The sequence below is a fragment of the Corvus hawaiiensis genome, chromosome 5 (assembly GCF_020740725.1).
Source record: "Corvus hawaiiensis isolate bCorHaw1 chromosome 5, bCorHaw1.pri.cur, whole genome shotgun sequence".
Lineage (NCBI taxonomy): Eukaryota > Metazoa > Chordata > Aves > Passeriformes > Corvidae > Corvus > Corvus hawaiiensis.
The window spans coordinates 48145753-48160144 of record NC_063217.1 but is presented as its reverse complement, the minus strand read 5'-3'; the positions used below and the strand labels follow the sequence as shown (position 1 = coordinate 48160144).

Here is a 14392-nt window from a genome sequence, read left to right as displayed (position 1 = left end):
ACATACTGAATTGATGTTTATCACTGCAGATTATTTGAAAAGCAAGGCTTGTTTGAAGGAAAGGTAGTAGTTTGCTTAAACAATTCTGCTTTGTGTTTACAACCTTGGTCATGGGAATGGGTAGTAAAAATCACTTCAGAAATGAAGCAGTATTAGATAAGTTTTGATTTTTGAAGAAGAAGAGGGTCATCTGGTTGGTTTTGGGTTGTTTTTTTTTAAAGGCACACAGGGCAGAGAAAGCAGATTGGCATGGTAGCCATCTGAGTATGCCATAGCAGGAAAGATCTGCTTTGCAAGGCCTTCTCTCCCCACTGAGATCGGTGAAGGAATAGCACGGGAAGTTGAATGAGTAATGGTGCATATACAACAATTTGGCTACTATGATCCAGTACGCTGGGGATACATACACATCAGAGTCATCTAAATGCTTAGTAATACTACATAAAAAATAATCAATACTTCATGTTTTTATGCCAGTTTTTCCCCAGAGCCACCAAAATGTTTCATCAGCAGTCGAGCAAAAGGTTCTCTCTGGTATAAGTAGTATATACATGGGGATTTTTTTTTTCACCTCAAAACAGTGTTATCCCTTAGGACAATGAGTAAGATACACACTACCCTGTTTGAAGTAAAAATTGAAGGGCAATGAAGTGCTATGAAGCTTTCACTGGTTGTGACCCAGGAGCTGGGTTTTGTCTTGTTCACTGGTTGCTGTCAGTCACAGCCCCTGCACCATCAGGAATTGTAGCAGGATACTGGTTCACTGCTTTGAAGCAGTGGTGTTTTGAGTCCACCAGTCCTTATGGAGGCTTATGGGTTTCTGGTGGCCAGTTTGTAAAGGACTGACTGGCATGGTCCTCACTAATTTGTAAAGCTGAACAGGATTATGCCATAAGGCTTTAGTAGGAGGAAATTTGCCTGCATATTTAGAAATAGGATGATATTTTAAACATTGAACAGTTTGACTAGCACTGTTACAGAATTCCTTAAACAGTAAAAAAAAAAAGTGTCTGTACTGTCTGGAGGCATTTAATTATTGAAAACAGAAGCATCTACTATATAATGAATTGCAGTTATGCTACTAAAATAAATTAATATTTTGTAGTTACCAATTTTCTTTAGATTAGAGTCAGGACTAATTGTATTCGTTTTTCTGTGAATCAGTATTTCAAAGGGAGATTGTTCTTCCTTTTTTTTTGTCTAGAATTTGCTTTATGTATCTCTTAAATTTTTTAATAAGTAAAATATGCCTGAACAGATGATGTGTTCTAGTTAGCCATATATAGCTACACTAAAGATCTGAAAGTTCCCTTGTTAAATGTCTTAAATATTTAATTTCTTTTCTGTATAAGCAATTTTTAAGTTTTGGTTACATGAAGAGTTGCCCATATCCTCTCTTACTATTTTGATTTTTAAAAACTAAATGAGTAAAATATTCGTTTTCTGGCTGAAGATGTGGGATGATGGGAAATGTACAGCTGCTTAATATGTTTTCAGAAATCAGGCTGGAGAATATAAAAAGTAAATAGTGTCAGAAACATGGAAGAAAACATTATTTAAGCCTTTTATGTTCTGGTCAATGCAGATGAAGTCATGTACATTCTTTTACATAATGTGCTCCTTTAATGGTCCTTCTGGAAATAGACTTCTTGGCAGCTGTACAGTGCAGAACAAGATGGATAAAGTTCTGTTCCTGTTTCAAAATGCTGTAAGTGTGAGCATGTCAGAATTGTACTAAGACAAATTCAGTCTTTTTTCCTTTTCAGTTTCATCCATTTGATGTTAGTTAAACGAACTGTTAAATTAATGAGAGCACATCTGAAAAAAACCATCATTTGTCAGGACTTTTTGGAGTGAAATTTTCTTTCTCCTCTGGATCCTGACCCTTCTGGGGAGATGGAAGGGTGTAGTGTGGAGAGTGATGGGTCCATGGTGAAGAATTGCATTTAACTCCTTTATTTCTTTGTGAAGGCCTTTCTGGGTCTTAAGACCACATGGCATTCTGCAAAAACCTTAATCACATGGGTTTCTTGGGTACTGGAAACGTGTATACTTGTAGCCATGGGATCAATTGCTGTCTTTTGGGTTCTGTTTTAGCAAAGATGTAAGTGTGCATCATTTCATCCTGGTTAAGCAAAGTATTAAAATCTGTGGTATGTGTAGACACTCCTAAATTCACTGTGGCTCTGTGGTTACAGGTGTTCTGAAGTGTTCTACTGTAACAGCACTGCAGTCCCTAATGCAAATCCCCTGTGCTTCAAATTCCCAGTATGAGCTGACAGCTGGTTACAAGTCAGTTATCATGTGCTGTGATTTGTCTCTTGTACCCTCAAAGATTCAAAAGCACTGAATTTTTGCAAAAGTAGCAAGCCAGAACAGTGCACACCTCCATATGTGGTATGACAAAATGACTGAATAGCTTGTTTTTTCATCTTAAAGCTTTGCAGATTTATAGCTACCACAACTTTAATGATGAATAAGAGCTACCCACGCAAAGAAAGAGATCTAATGATGACTGAAGACAAGAGAAATTGAATATATGCTCCTTATAAGGCAGTGTGTGGGAGACACATTTGTAACATACTGAGTATCTGAGCAAAACCATGTGTCATGTTTCCTTAGGTTCTCAACAGGAGATGTGTAGAAGCAGCAGTGATGACAGGCCTGGCACTCAACTGCAGCATAAACAAGAAGTCCTTGTTTGACAGAAAACACTACTTCTATGCAGATCTGCCTGTAAGTATGCAGTATGGCTGGTCCCTCCTGGGCTGTAGGAAGGACAAGTCTGGAGTACGGATGGCAGCAGGGGAGGAGTGAAGAGATGCTTTTTCTGTTTTCAGTCAGTGCTCTGCTCACCCCAACAGGATGCTGCACTGTGCCCTGATGGAATAGGCAGCTGTACCCTGGTGCTTGCTGATTGAATATGATTGCTCTGATTGCTGACTCCTTGCTTAGCTGCACAATTCCAGTAGCCTAATGTAATTGAATTGGGAGCTGGAGCTGCTTTGTCCCTTAAGTTGTCCGTGCCTGGTGTTTTGTACCAATCGTCTGTTAGGGTAAAAGCAGTCTGGTAATAGTCCTTCATTTAAAGTGAATGTATAACAAACACAGGTTCCAGTGGAATAAACACAGTAGTGGCTTCTTTGTGTGTGCTTAGGGACCTAAAAATATTTAATTTCCCTTCAAAACTTTCTCAGTCATAGTTCTAATAAATGAAAAAACCAAAACAACTGAGAAATCGAGTCTTTGCAGTATGGTTTGTTGGTGGATTTCATATTGGGTAGAAGGTGCCACTGGAAGTCAAATGCATTTTGCTGCACTTGATATGGATGTTGAAATACTGAAATAATTAAAGAACATGACTTCTGTCCTTGCAACAGGATGCAGCAGTGTTTGAGCCTCTTTTTCTTTCTAATGACATTAAACGCTTCTAATTTTTAACTTATTTTTGCATCAGCTTATTTGTACTGAATGTTTCAGTTTAACACTAATCTGTCAAAGGGAGGAAGCTATTTCTGGTTTCTGTGGTTTTGGGGGTGAAGATCTGATGACATTACAATAAAAGTATGTGGGTTTATTTTATCTGGGAAAGATCAGGCATGTTAGCTTATCCTCTCTGTGGGTGAGGAGTCTCAGACATCCAGAGAAGCAGAGTGGGAGACCTCTCAGATCCCAGATGAATCTGTAGAGGTGCTGTATTATTAACCAAATCATTTTCTTTCCCACTCTTGTTCAGACATTGAAAGTATTTTGAAGTTACACAAAACATTTTCAAATACAATTGCTCCCACCTTAGAATTATATTATAGTTGTCCACTGGAGACCTGGATCTCAGAAGAGATTTCTGGTTTATTTTCTTCTAGGTTGGGAACTTGTGGCTCTTCTGTGAAGTTGCTATAATGTTGATTTGGTTTCTGGGGATAACTTTGCAAATATTTGTAAGCCATTAAGAGGCCCTTTTATTGGGAGCTCTGTAGTGACCTGCTGGGAATGTGAAAAACAAACTTAGGAGTTTGAATTCTCAGTACTTTTTCTTAAACTTGTAGAACTATCTTAAAGCCCATTTCAAGACCTGAAGGGAAAAAGGTGAAATAGCAGGAAATAAACATGATTTTCGAAATTCCTTTTCTTGAAGAAACATCAAAAACATCACAGACTTGTTTGCAAATTACCTTTAGTGCTTACTTAACTAAATTGAAATCACTCTCATATTCTTGTGATGTCTGCTGCTATCAGTCTGCTGCATAGCAGCTATATGGATGAATGTTGTCATGGGAAAGAATCCACATCTGTGTGTCTGAGAGAACAGTTGAGGTGGAAGAAACTGTGGGACTCTGCAGACATGAGTTACAGGATCCTCTGGTCACATGAGCATGGAAATTTGGTCAGGGAAATGCTGACACATTTTATTAGCTTGAAACATGTAATTCTGGCTTTTTACTGACTGACTTCTGCAGTTTAAACACTGACAATAAACTGCCTGACCTGCGTTTCATAGTGAACAGTCTAGAGAGGAACCCTGTAATAAGATGCAGAGTTTAGGCTAATGAGCTGAATAGAACAGATAAATCCAGCTCTTAGGGTCATTTGACAATGGGATTATTGTTACTCTTGAAAATGGGGCTTTGGATGGGAAATGGGATTCATATTATTTATTGTCACTCAATATTTCAGGCTTTAAAAAAATCATTTTAATGCTAAGTTTTAGGAGATGAGAAGAGCCGTGTTATTAGCATAGGCTGCAGAGAGTCAGTTATTTTATTTTTCTTACAGTGATTATGTCTAGAAGGTCATGCACTTCACTGCATATATAAATTGGGGTGTTGACAGGGCCAGACTGTTGTTCTCCACTCCAGTGCCCTGGGATTCACCATCTCTGCATTTCAGATTAAGCTCGTCATCCCTGCAAAATATGCAGATACTCCTCCCAAATCACTTGCATCTGGCAGATTTTTTTTTAATTTTCACCACTAGTGCCATAGGCAGGTGAGGAAGGGGGAAACAAAGGGGACCCCACCTCAGCTGTCATTGATTTGCTTCTGTATTTTTACATCATTGCAATTATTCCAATACCTTGTTACTGGCAGCCACTTTTTTGGCCAGCAGTTTCCCTTTGAGTGGAGTCCCAGGCATGAGGTGGCATTTATCAGCTGTGTGCCTTACCTGGGGTTGCAGTGTCTTGTCTTTTAAATTGCTACATTAATGAAATGGAGTTTTCTCATTTTTTTGATTTCCACACCTGCACCCCTTCCCTCTCCTCCCCTCTAATGAGTATAGTTTGAAACAGACAGAGAGGGATATTCAGCCTGTTGGGAGGATGAGGGATAGCCCCAGCTTGGGAATGGAAGTACAGTAACTGGCTTCAAACAAGATCTAACATCATCGTGGAACCACAGGCATGGAAGAACCTCCTCCAGTCCATATCCTGCACCAGGGCAGTATCAGAGAAGTTTGTCATCCTTGGCAAGAGATTGTGCAGTTGATTATTGATAACTTCAGCATTAGTAGGGTATCATATATTTGTCTGTATTGAGGAGTCCTTGTATTTTTTCCAGACTTCCAGCTTCTTACTGTTATCTTGAATTCTAGGCTCATCTTCTAGCTTGCCTCCTCTTCATCTGACCAAAATAACTTTTGAATTTACATGTCCTTGTATTCTCTCCTCTTATATAGGTCACTATAAAAGATGTTGCATTTTCAGTTTTGTTCTTAGTCAATAATACTTGCACTTGGTCTGCTGTCTGAAAAGTGAATGTTTCATTTGAGTATAAAGCTAATTTTGTTGACAGGCTGGCTATCAAATCACTCAGCAAAGAGTTCCTATTGCAGTGAATGGAAGTCTGTCATACAGTCTCTGCATAGACAACAAGATGAGCCAGATGGTCACCAAAACTGTGAGGATCAAACAAATTCAGTTGGAGCAAGACAGTGGAAAAAGTCTCCATGATGACACAAGGAGCCAGACTCTTGTGGACTTGAATAGGGCTGGTAGGCTTGGATTATTTTCCTATTTTTCTCCTCCTTTTGGGGTAAGATGAGTCTTTAAAGGTAAATGGGTGACAGGAGACAGACAAAAAATAAGAACAGCTTTATGTCTCTCTCCTTGAAAAAATAATTCGTAAAAATGACTGCTACGCTTGAAACAGATGAATACTTGATTTTTTTAATGGCCAGTAAACTTTCCCATTTGCTGTTGGTTGATGGCAATTGGCAGTAGCAAGTTAGAAATCTCTTGGCTCAAGTTTGCTCAAAACTGTGTCAGTCACATAGAGCCACTCAGCTATTTAAGCTCTGCACTGTATGTGTTGTTAAAAAAAGTAAAATATAACAGACCTAGTGAATCAACTTTGTGTATAGAAAGAGCAGCTGTTGGAATTTGTTGGTGCATGAGTCAGACATTTCTTTTAATTATTAGCTTTGAAGAAATGTAGATTTTCTCTTTTAACTTGGAAATTGTAAGTGGAGTGGTCCAAAGGAGCACACAACATGGGCAGCAACCTAACTGGCCTAGCCTAACTGGGGCAAAGCACTCTGGTGTCTATTGAAGCTGAGGGCTGTGGCTGCTCTGCTTCCTTGAAAGTTAGGTCCTGAAGCTGAAAACTAGACTACATCTGTTTACAGTTCTGCCTGCTCCAAAATTAGTTTAAAATAAATAAATTTATGTGGAACCCGATTGGCTTTAAATTAGAGTTCTCAGAGGAATGGGTCCTTAATGATCTGCATGTCATCAAAGGGTGGAGGGCTGTCTGCAGTTTGTCTGTTTCTTTAAAAAAATAGAAGGAAAAGTTTTTTAGCAGTCCGCAGCTAGGCCCATTGTGACAGTTACTAAATAATACATGGGGGTTTATGTATTTTTAGTATTTTCTTTAAAAAAGCCCAGGTTCTTTCATGTGTTTAGCCAGTTGCACTCTCATATGCCAAGATCAAAAGCTGTTGTTGAAATTTCCTGTCTCTTCCCCTGATAGGAGTCGGTCTCATGGAGGTTGTCATGGAGCCTGATATGTGCTGTGGGGAGGAAGCAGCTGCAGCAGTCAGAGAGCTTCAGCTCATTCTGCAAACACTTGGGAGCAGCCAGGCAGTCATGGCAGGTACTGAGGGGAGAAAGGCATGTTCCCTTGTCACCAGTAATTCTTTGCATTTGCAGGGGTTTTGCAGCTTCTGGTTATTTTGCTCAGCAGTTGCTTATAATGTATAGCCTTTTCTAGCTGTTGTTTTTACAATCCTCAGAGTCTGTCCTAGTGTCTGCCATGCCTATAGGCCTGCCTTTGTCTGCAGAGCTTTGCCATGCTAGATGTTCTGTTTCCTCACAGAGTAATTTTACGGGGTAAAGCTAGGCAGGAAGAAATGTCCCCAGGGCTCTTGTGGTGCTTCTCCCAGTCTCTCTCCATCTTGCTTGCCACAGCACTGCAGCACAGAAGATCTGTAGTAAGGTTTAATTGTAGAGTATGGGAAGGACAAAGGGACAAAGTAGTGTGAGCAAGGATCATCTTCTAAGTGTCAGGTCTCAGCTAGTCATAAAATTGATGTAGGCAGTAAACTTGTGCCAGTGTCATGGATGAGACGGAGTAAACAACAGCATGTACAGAAATGGGTGGTGGGGTTAACTTTAGCCAAGATTGCCTATCTTTCTGAGACCACTTCCTTTTGTAGGAAACATTGCTTCTGGCACCAGCTCTTCTTTCTGTAATTTTAAGGCCCCAATTTTCGTAATAGGTGATGTGCAGAAGCATAGCTTGCATTCAGGCAGGTGATTCTGTCTCATTAATTGGAAGATTCAGGTCATGCCATTTTCCTCAGTCTTAATGTTACCAAAATTTACAACCAGCCCACGGTTACAGGTAGCACGTAGCAGACATCTGCCTAAGAATTTAAAAGTGATTTCAGGCATTCATCCTCTCCACACATACCCACAATTAGCAGCTGCTTATTAGTGTTCATAGTGTAAGCTATATTTTTGCCTGTGACAGTTGGCCTCACTGTCTGGCAACAAATTCAGTCCATTATACAAGTGGATGTCTCCTGAAAAACTGAGTCAGAGTGGTCCATGCATTGCACAATAAATGGGATCCAATAAATGTTGGCTACTGATGCAATATAATTTAATGTAGTGGGAAATAATAATAGCTAGACATTATCTATTTCTCTGAATCTTTTCTCACACAAATGTCCCACATATCAAATAAGGCACAGTTGTCAGTATTAAGCAGCCAGTTTGGATGCTTCTTCAAGGGCCTTTGTGGGCATACATATGTACAATATATACAGTATTTAACTACTGAATTTGGTCCTGAGATTGCCATTGGAATTGCTTTATGATACCTTTTATCGCAGGGAGATTTCTGACTTTATAGGAGAATCCCAGTATTGGAAATATGTTTCTTCCAGGATAGTTAGCTATAACAGTATTTAGATATTTTTTTTCTTTCTATGTGAAGGTTTTAGGGGCTTTTGCATGTACTGTGAAGACAAGTGCCCAATTTTATCAGGTGTTATTTCATTACCAACAAACAAATGAAAAGATGATTTCATTGTAAAGTGAAAGAAAAATAAGCTGGTCTTAAAGAAAAAAAGTGTTTTGTTTTGTTTTTTTAAGAACATTTTCAGCCTGCGTCTCCTTTTGCTTATGCCTGATTAAGTTCATTGTCTGGTCACACTGACACCTACATCCAAGTAGAAACAGGTCACATCTCAAATGAAGCAAGAGCAGGGCAAGACTATTCCTCCTTTGGAACAAGTACAAGTTTCACCCCAAAGAGGGAGCACATGCAAAACACTTCCCTTGAAAGAGATATTGGGTCATTCCAGCATCTTTGTCTCATTTGCATGTCTGGCAAGGCTCTGTGAAGGCAGAGGAAATTAGTGTGCTGTCATCCAGCCTGCTTTTACAAATTGTACCAAGGCCTTGCCGGTCAATTTAAATCTATTGACCGGAATGGCTTCTGAAGCCGTAGCATCTTCACAGTGTTAACTGTGAGCCATTTTGCACTCTCATTTATAATGCTGTTGTATCCAATCAGTAGGCATTTGTTTCTTTTTATCTGTATTTGAAATTTAAAAATGAATTTAAAAAAAAAACCCACAGGGAAAGGCTACAGATGTTCACTGTGTAATATGGGGACAATAATGTTTCTTAACATTCCAGGATGTAATACAGCCTCTCCTGTTTGTGTATTCCCAGCAGTTGATAACTGTGGCAAGCCTTTTCTTCTCAGAAGAGATGTCTTTAGAGGGACAATACTTAGAAAGATACAATTATGATTTCCTTGTGGTTGAGTCATTAAAAATGTTTAAGGACATTGGTCCATTTTGGGCTGAGGGTGCATGATGCTTTTATATAAAACTTTGTACTGTTTTTGGCAGCCAGGGACATTTCGGGGGGTAAGATTGCAATTTCCTGAAGGAGAGGAAGAAAATTACAAAAAAATCCACTGCTTCTCACATTTGTCCTTGAGCTGTAAATTTCCAAGAACACCTTAGTAAATCTGCTCAACATAACCTTAAGTTCTTGTGTTCCATGCTAGGGTAGTATATATCCATCAAATTGTAATTCCAAAAGGTATTTTTGTGCTGCTTTGAGAGGAAAGGAGGCTCACAATCCACGACTTTGCTTGTCTAATTCTGCCCTTTATTTAAGAGCTGTGAATCAGAAGCTCTTTTTACTGTATGGCTTAGAGGATCTGTGCTGCACTGCATCATGCAGTTTTCTGAGAGGAATTACGAGCAATGATTTAAAACTATTTTGAATGATACAAGGCAGTGGCTTGAGATGGAATGACAAACAGAAAGCTATGATGAAGTGGTCATTACTCCTTTCTGAACATAGAGAAATCTGCTACTAATGCTCTGCACATAACATGCAGTTTATTAATGCATGCCACGGTTTTTAACTCTACTGTTCAGGGCAGACTGTTCTGTTAATAAAATTTCCTTTTCCAGAGGGTCAGCTGAGAGTGGATGCCAATGTTTCTGTACATCACCCTGGAGAACCTTATGGAGTGAGGACTGAAGTGAAGAATATCAATAGCATACGATTTCTGGCAAAAGCAGTAGGTAAATGGCGGTTGTTTCATTACAATATTGTAGATATTTTATGTGGTCTGAGATAAAATATGTCAGGCTTCTGAGTGCAGTAATTGGCCTTAAATGCCCTGACTAGCTATGCCTGGGTGTTTCTTTCATGTGCCTTGCCTATGGATACAGGAGTTCCATTTAGGCTCAGGCTGGGGCCTTCAGACCTTGCCTGAGTGGCTGTGTCACAGGTGTGCCAGTTTTCAGTCCTCTCTCCTGAAGGACCTTGGACCTGTTCTGTAGTCTTGTTCCCAGTCCTGTCTCAGGACCTAGCTCCTGCTGCTTCTCCCTGAGCTCCCTGAATGGACTCTCTTAGTAGCACTTGCCCCTGCTCACACTGTCCAGACTGGTGGGACTGCATCAGACCATGAGGGCATGGCCTGGGCTCTGGTCACCCTTCATTCCTGGCTTATCCCTCTTTATGGAGCAGCTCTTGCTGCTCCCTGACAGAATAAATCTTAGTATGGGATACTCTGGGAAGAGCAGGCATGTTAGTCCGCAGGTTTTTTGCAGTAAAATCTCTGCCTACAAGAAGAATGAAGCAGGTGATTTGGTCCCTAGCATGTACTGAAATATGGTAGCGATGGCTTTGTATCCTCCAGTGGAGATGATTGCTTTCCACTGAGTATGGTACATGATGTGTGTGAAGTTCAGATGCAGCTTGGGTATGAGCAAAAAAAGCTGATTGCTACATCTCCAAAAGAAAACTGAACTGGGTGACTGCAAGGTCACCAGGAACGTATGACTTGACTGCAGTCCCTGGGAGAAAATGGTTTCCATTTAAAGGAAATGAAAGAAGATGAGGAAAACACACAAAGAAAGAAACAGTGCTGGAGAGAGAGACAGTGACTGATAATTCTGCCCGTAACTACTGCTGGTGATTTCATTAAGGTTAAAACAACAAAGTATTGCATTATTGCATAGCAGTGAAAAATGAAATAGTGGAGTGCACTAAAGCCAATAGTGTAGTCTAACAAGCTTACTCTTTTTTCTTTTATTACTGTCAGACTATGAAATACAGAGGCAAATTGAAGAACTTGAAAATGGAGGGACAATTTTGAATGAAACAAGAGCCTTTGATTCCAAGCTTGGGTGAGTTTTTATTTTGGAGAAACACAGAATAGCCACTTTAGAGTGCCCACATATACCTAGTGACATGATCAGGAGATGTAATACAGTATTGCTCAACTTGTGTCTTCTAGAGCTAATGTTCACAAGGGTAGTCTCCTCATAGGGAGTAATTTAAGGCTGAGGCTTTTTCACAGCAGATTGTGTGCTGCATCAAGCAGTGTCTGTGTGAAAATGACTGCCCTCTTACATGCCCTTATTCTTTGAAGTGGTTTTAAGAGGCTCTCCTAATCTTCATGAGGCAGAGGTTTTGGTTTGTGTTTTTGCCATAAAACTAATTCTGTGGTGTACCTCTTTTCACATCTTGTTTTGTTTTTATTTTAGGTGCACAGTACCAATGAGAGACAAAGAAGGAAAACAGGATTATCGGTATTTTTTTTAATAGACATAACATTTCACGAACTGGGGATTTATTCAATTTCTGAAGTGTAGCCAGTGTAATAAGGATGTAAACTTAGTCAGTGCAGTGAGTATGTGTTGGAAGTTTACCTTCCACTGGAAGGGGCAGAGACCTACAAAATCAGTGCTAGTCTGAGCAGTTCAGATCTGGATTTGTGTCTCATTTCTGGTAAAACCCCTGGAGCTTTCCCAAAGACTAGGCTGGGAATACTTCAGCTCAAAGTGGGAAAGTTGAAGGTTTACTGTATGGCCAGTATAAGTGCATTCTTAAGAATGCCTGACATAAAACATCAGAATATTCTGAGTTCAACATTGCTCCTGCTTTAAGTAAATACAAAGGGAAATGGTTTTCAGCTAGCAGGCCCTGCTCCTCCATGCTTGGATTCTCTGATCACAGGTCACAAACACTGTTTGAAAATCCTAACTGCTGTTGAAAGGTGTCAGCATTCATGGGCTGGTTTCTACTTCGAAGTTTTTTGTAGACCTAATGAAGGTGTTACCTTGCTAAGTACTTTGCCTTCCCTAAGAGTGAGATGACAGCCACTGAACCATAAAGTCACCCAGGAAGGATTTAGCTGTGGGGCTGAGGGGACAAGGCATGAGTCCTGTTGGAAAGCAATGCTGCTGGGAACAAGTTCTGAGGCAACACTGCAAGGCAGCAGCACAGCTGCTCAGAGCCATCTTCGAGCTGATCCTCCTAGTAGTTCCCTAGCTTTGCATCCCAGAGAGAGCTTCCTGTTACTCCCAGAGTTCACTTTCCAGTGGGAGAACTGTAATTCTGCAGGAGAACTTTCAGAGCCTCTTAGTTTTGTCAGCTCTGTGTTCCTGTTAGATTTTATATTCTAGCACTGATCTTGCTACAGCAAAGCAACAATTTTGAAAGCATCCCACAAACTTTTAATTTAAATCTGCTTTTTAGATTATGTTTTTGTAGAAATGCAGCACTGATCATTTTGTGAATTCCTTGTTATGGTAGGGGCAAGCATGAGGCTTATTTAAAAAGACTAATTTGAAAAAATGCAAACGAAAATTCATGAAAACTAGACAGAACTGATGAGTCTAAGATATTTCAAATAAAGACCATAAAGATTATTACTAGTACTAAGATTATGAACAGTATTGAACTGTAAACTATGTTTTTTAGAGTTTTGTGTAACTTAATGCTGCACATTATACATTAAACTTAAAATCTATGTTTAGGCAGATTTTAAATAGAAATCATTATAGCCCCAAGCCCTTTTTTCTGGTGGTTTTGAACCCCTCATTTGATCATGTAAGAGTGAAGTTTCTGCTTCAATTGCAGTTATTTGAGTAGTTTGAATTGGCCTTCTCTTTAAGGGAGCCTTTTGTTCTGTGATGGCACCCTGCTGAGCACAGTAACTTTGCTTTTAGCACAGCATGAGATTTCATCAAGATTTTTGAAGTTTGTCTGGAAAAGGTTACAACCTGCCCAGATCACTCCTGGCAGCTGGCTGTCAACCCGAGTTCTTCCCTGCCAGCGCAGGCCCATTTTTGTCCAGGTCTGTAATTCATGCTTGATGCCAAAAAGAGTGGGCTGTTTCCATGTCTTTTATTACTGGTGCTATTGGGACTTTTTATTATTCTTTTTGGTGCAGAAGTGTTTGAATTGTCCCTTTTGTATTATGAACTCTTTGACAATTCGTGGAAAATACCTGAAGAAAAAAAATGGAGACTTTGCAACAGTTTGGGGCCTGGTCTCTTTCCACTTACCAGTGATACACCAAGTCATTAATTTTTAATATTTTGTTTAGTTGAAAGGGTGATAAAACTTTCAGGAAGTATAAAATTGTGGTATCAATTTTATTCCTTGTTGTTTAGCTTCTGAGGGAAAATAATTATAAAGGAATTTTCCTTTGTTTTTGCTAGGTTCATGCCAGAGCCAAACCTTCCCCCATTGATTCTGTACGATGCAAAATCTTTGCCAGCTAATATGAACCATCAGCAAGTGATAAATATTGATTGGATTCATGAGAGACTTCCTGACCTCCCCAGTGTGAAGAGAGAAAAGCTTGTTGAACAGTATGGGATTCTTCCTGAACACAGCTTCACCTTATTGGTAGGTCTATTGATCAAGTGCTAGAATAAGCCTAGAAGCTTCAAAGTTGCATGGTTCTTGAAAAGATTTACAACTGTCGTATTAACCAGCTGTCAGTCCTTATGAATATTCTTATTTGGAAGTGTGTCCAATGCATACTTCATGCCATGGAGCCATACACACAGAATGGTGGGGAAAAACGACCTCAGTGCGCCAGGAAGCGTTTCTCATGCAAAGTGCAGTCAAATGACTGCTATTTAATATCGATCTTGTCTGTCTACACATTGATGCACGTGACTGACTGCAACAGATGTACAGCTTCTGGATACAGACCCTTGGCTGCAAGTGCCTGCTCTTCAGCTTTGGGCCTGCTGCAAGGCTGGGCACATTGACCATATTTAATGAACACGAATCAAAATCCAAAGTCTAAATATTTCAGCTTTGTGTGCTCCCTGACCTACCTTCCACATTACTGGAAGCAACCCCCCCTCCCCTCCTTTACTCTTAGGGAATTATACCACATGGTTGCATAGTATCAACTTTGACCTCACAGTGCAGTTTACCAGGGGTAGGTTCAGAAGAGGAGATGAGAAGGGAAAAGATGTGGCAAATACAGTTATAAATAAGGAAGTGAGAGCAAAATCTTGTAACTCCCAAAATTATTCTAGAGGACTTTGAGCTTCTTAAGTGCAAACTCTCATCTCTCTTTGCCAGTGGTGACTCTGGGGAGGGAGTCAGTGT

General features: G+C 39.9%; 1 protein-coding gene across 2 annotated transcripts in view; it reads left to right on the top strand.

Annotated features, from left to right (window-relative positions):
- Positions 1–14392, top strand: part of GATB (glutamyl-tRNA amidotransferase subunit B) — a 45193-nt gene that overhangs the window by 14008 nt on the left and 16793 nt on the right. For both annotated transcript variants that reach the window (XM_048303321.1, XM_048303320.1), the window contains exons 3-9: positions 2623–2736; positions 5790–5988; positions 6966–7088; positions 9937–10050; positions 11076–11160; positions 11521–11565; positions 13483–13672. In XM_048303321.1, coding sequence (XP_048159278.1) covers positions 2623–2736; positions 5790–5988; positions 6966–7088; positions 9937–10050; positions 11076–11160; positions 11521–11565; positions 13483–13672 — 870 coding nt within the window. The remainder of the gene's footprint in view (positions 1–2622; positions 2737–5789; positions 5989–6965; positions 7089–9936; positions 10051–11075; positions 11161–11520; positions 11566–13482; positions 13673–14392) is intronic.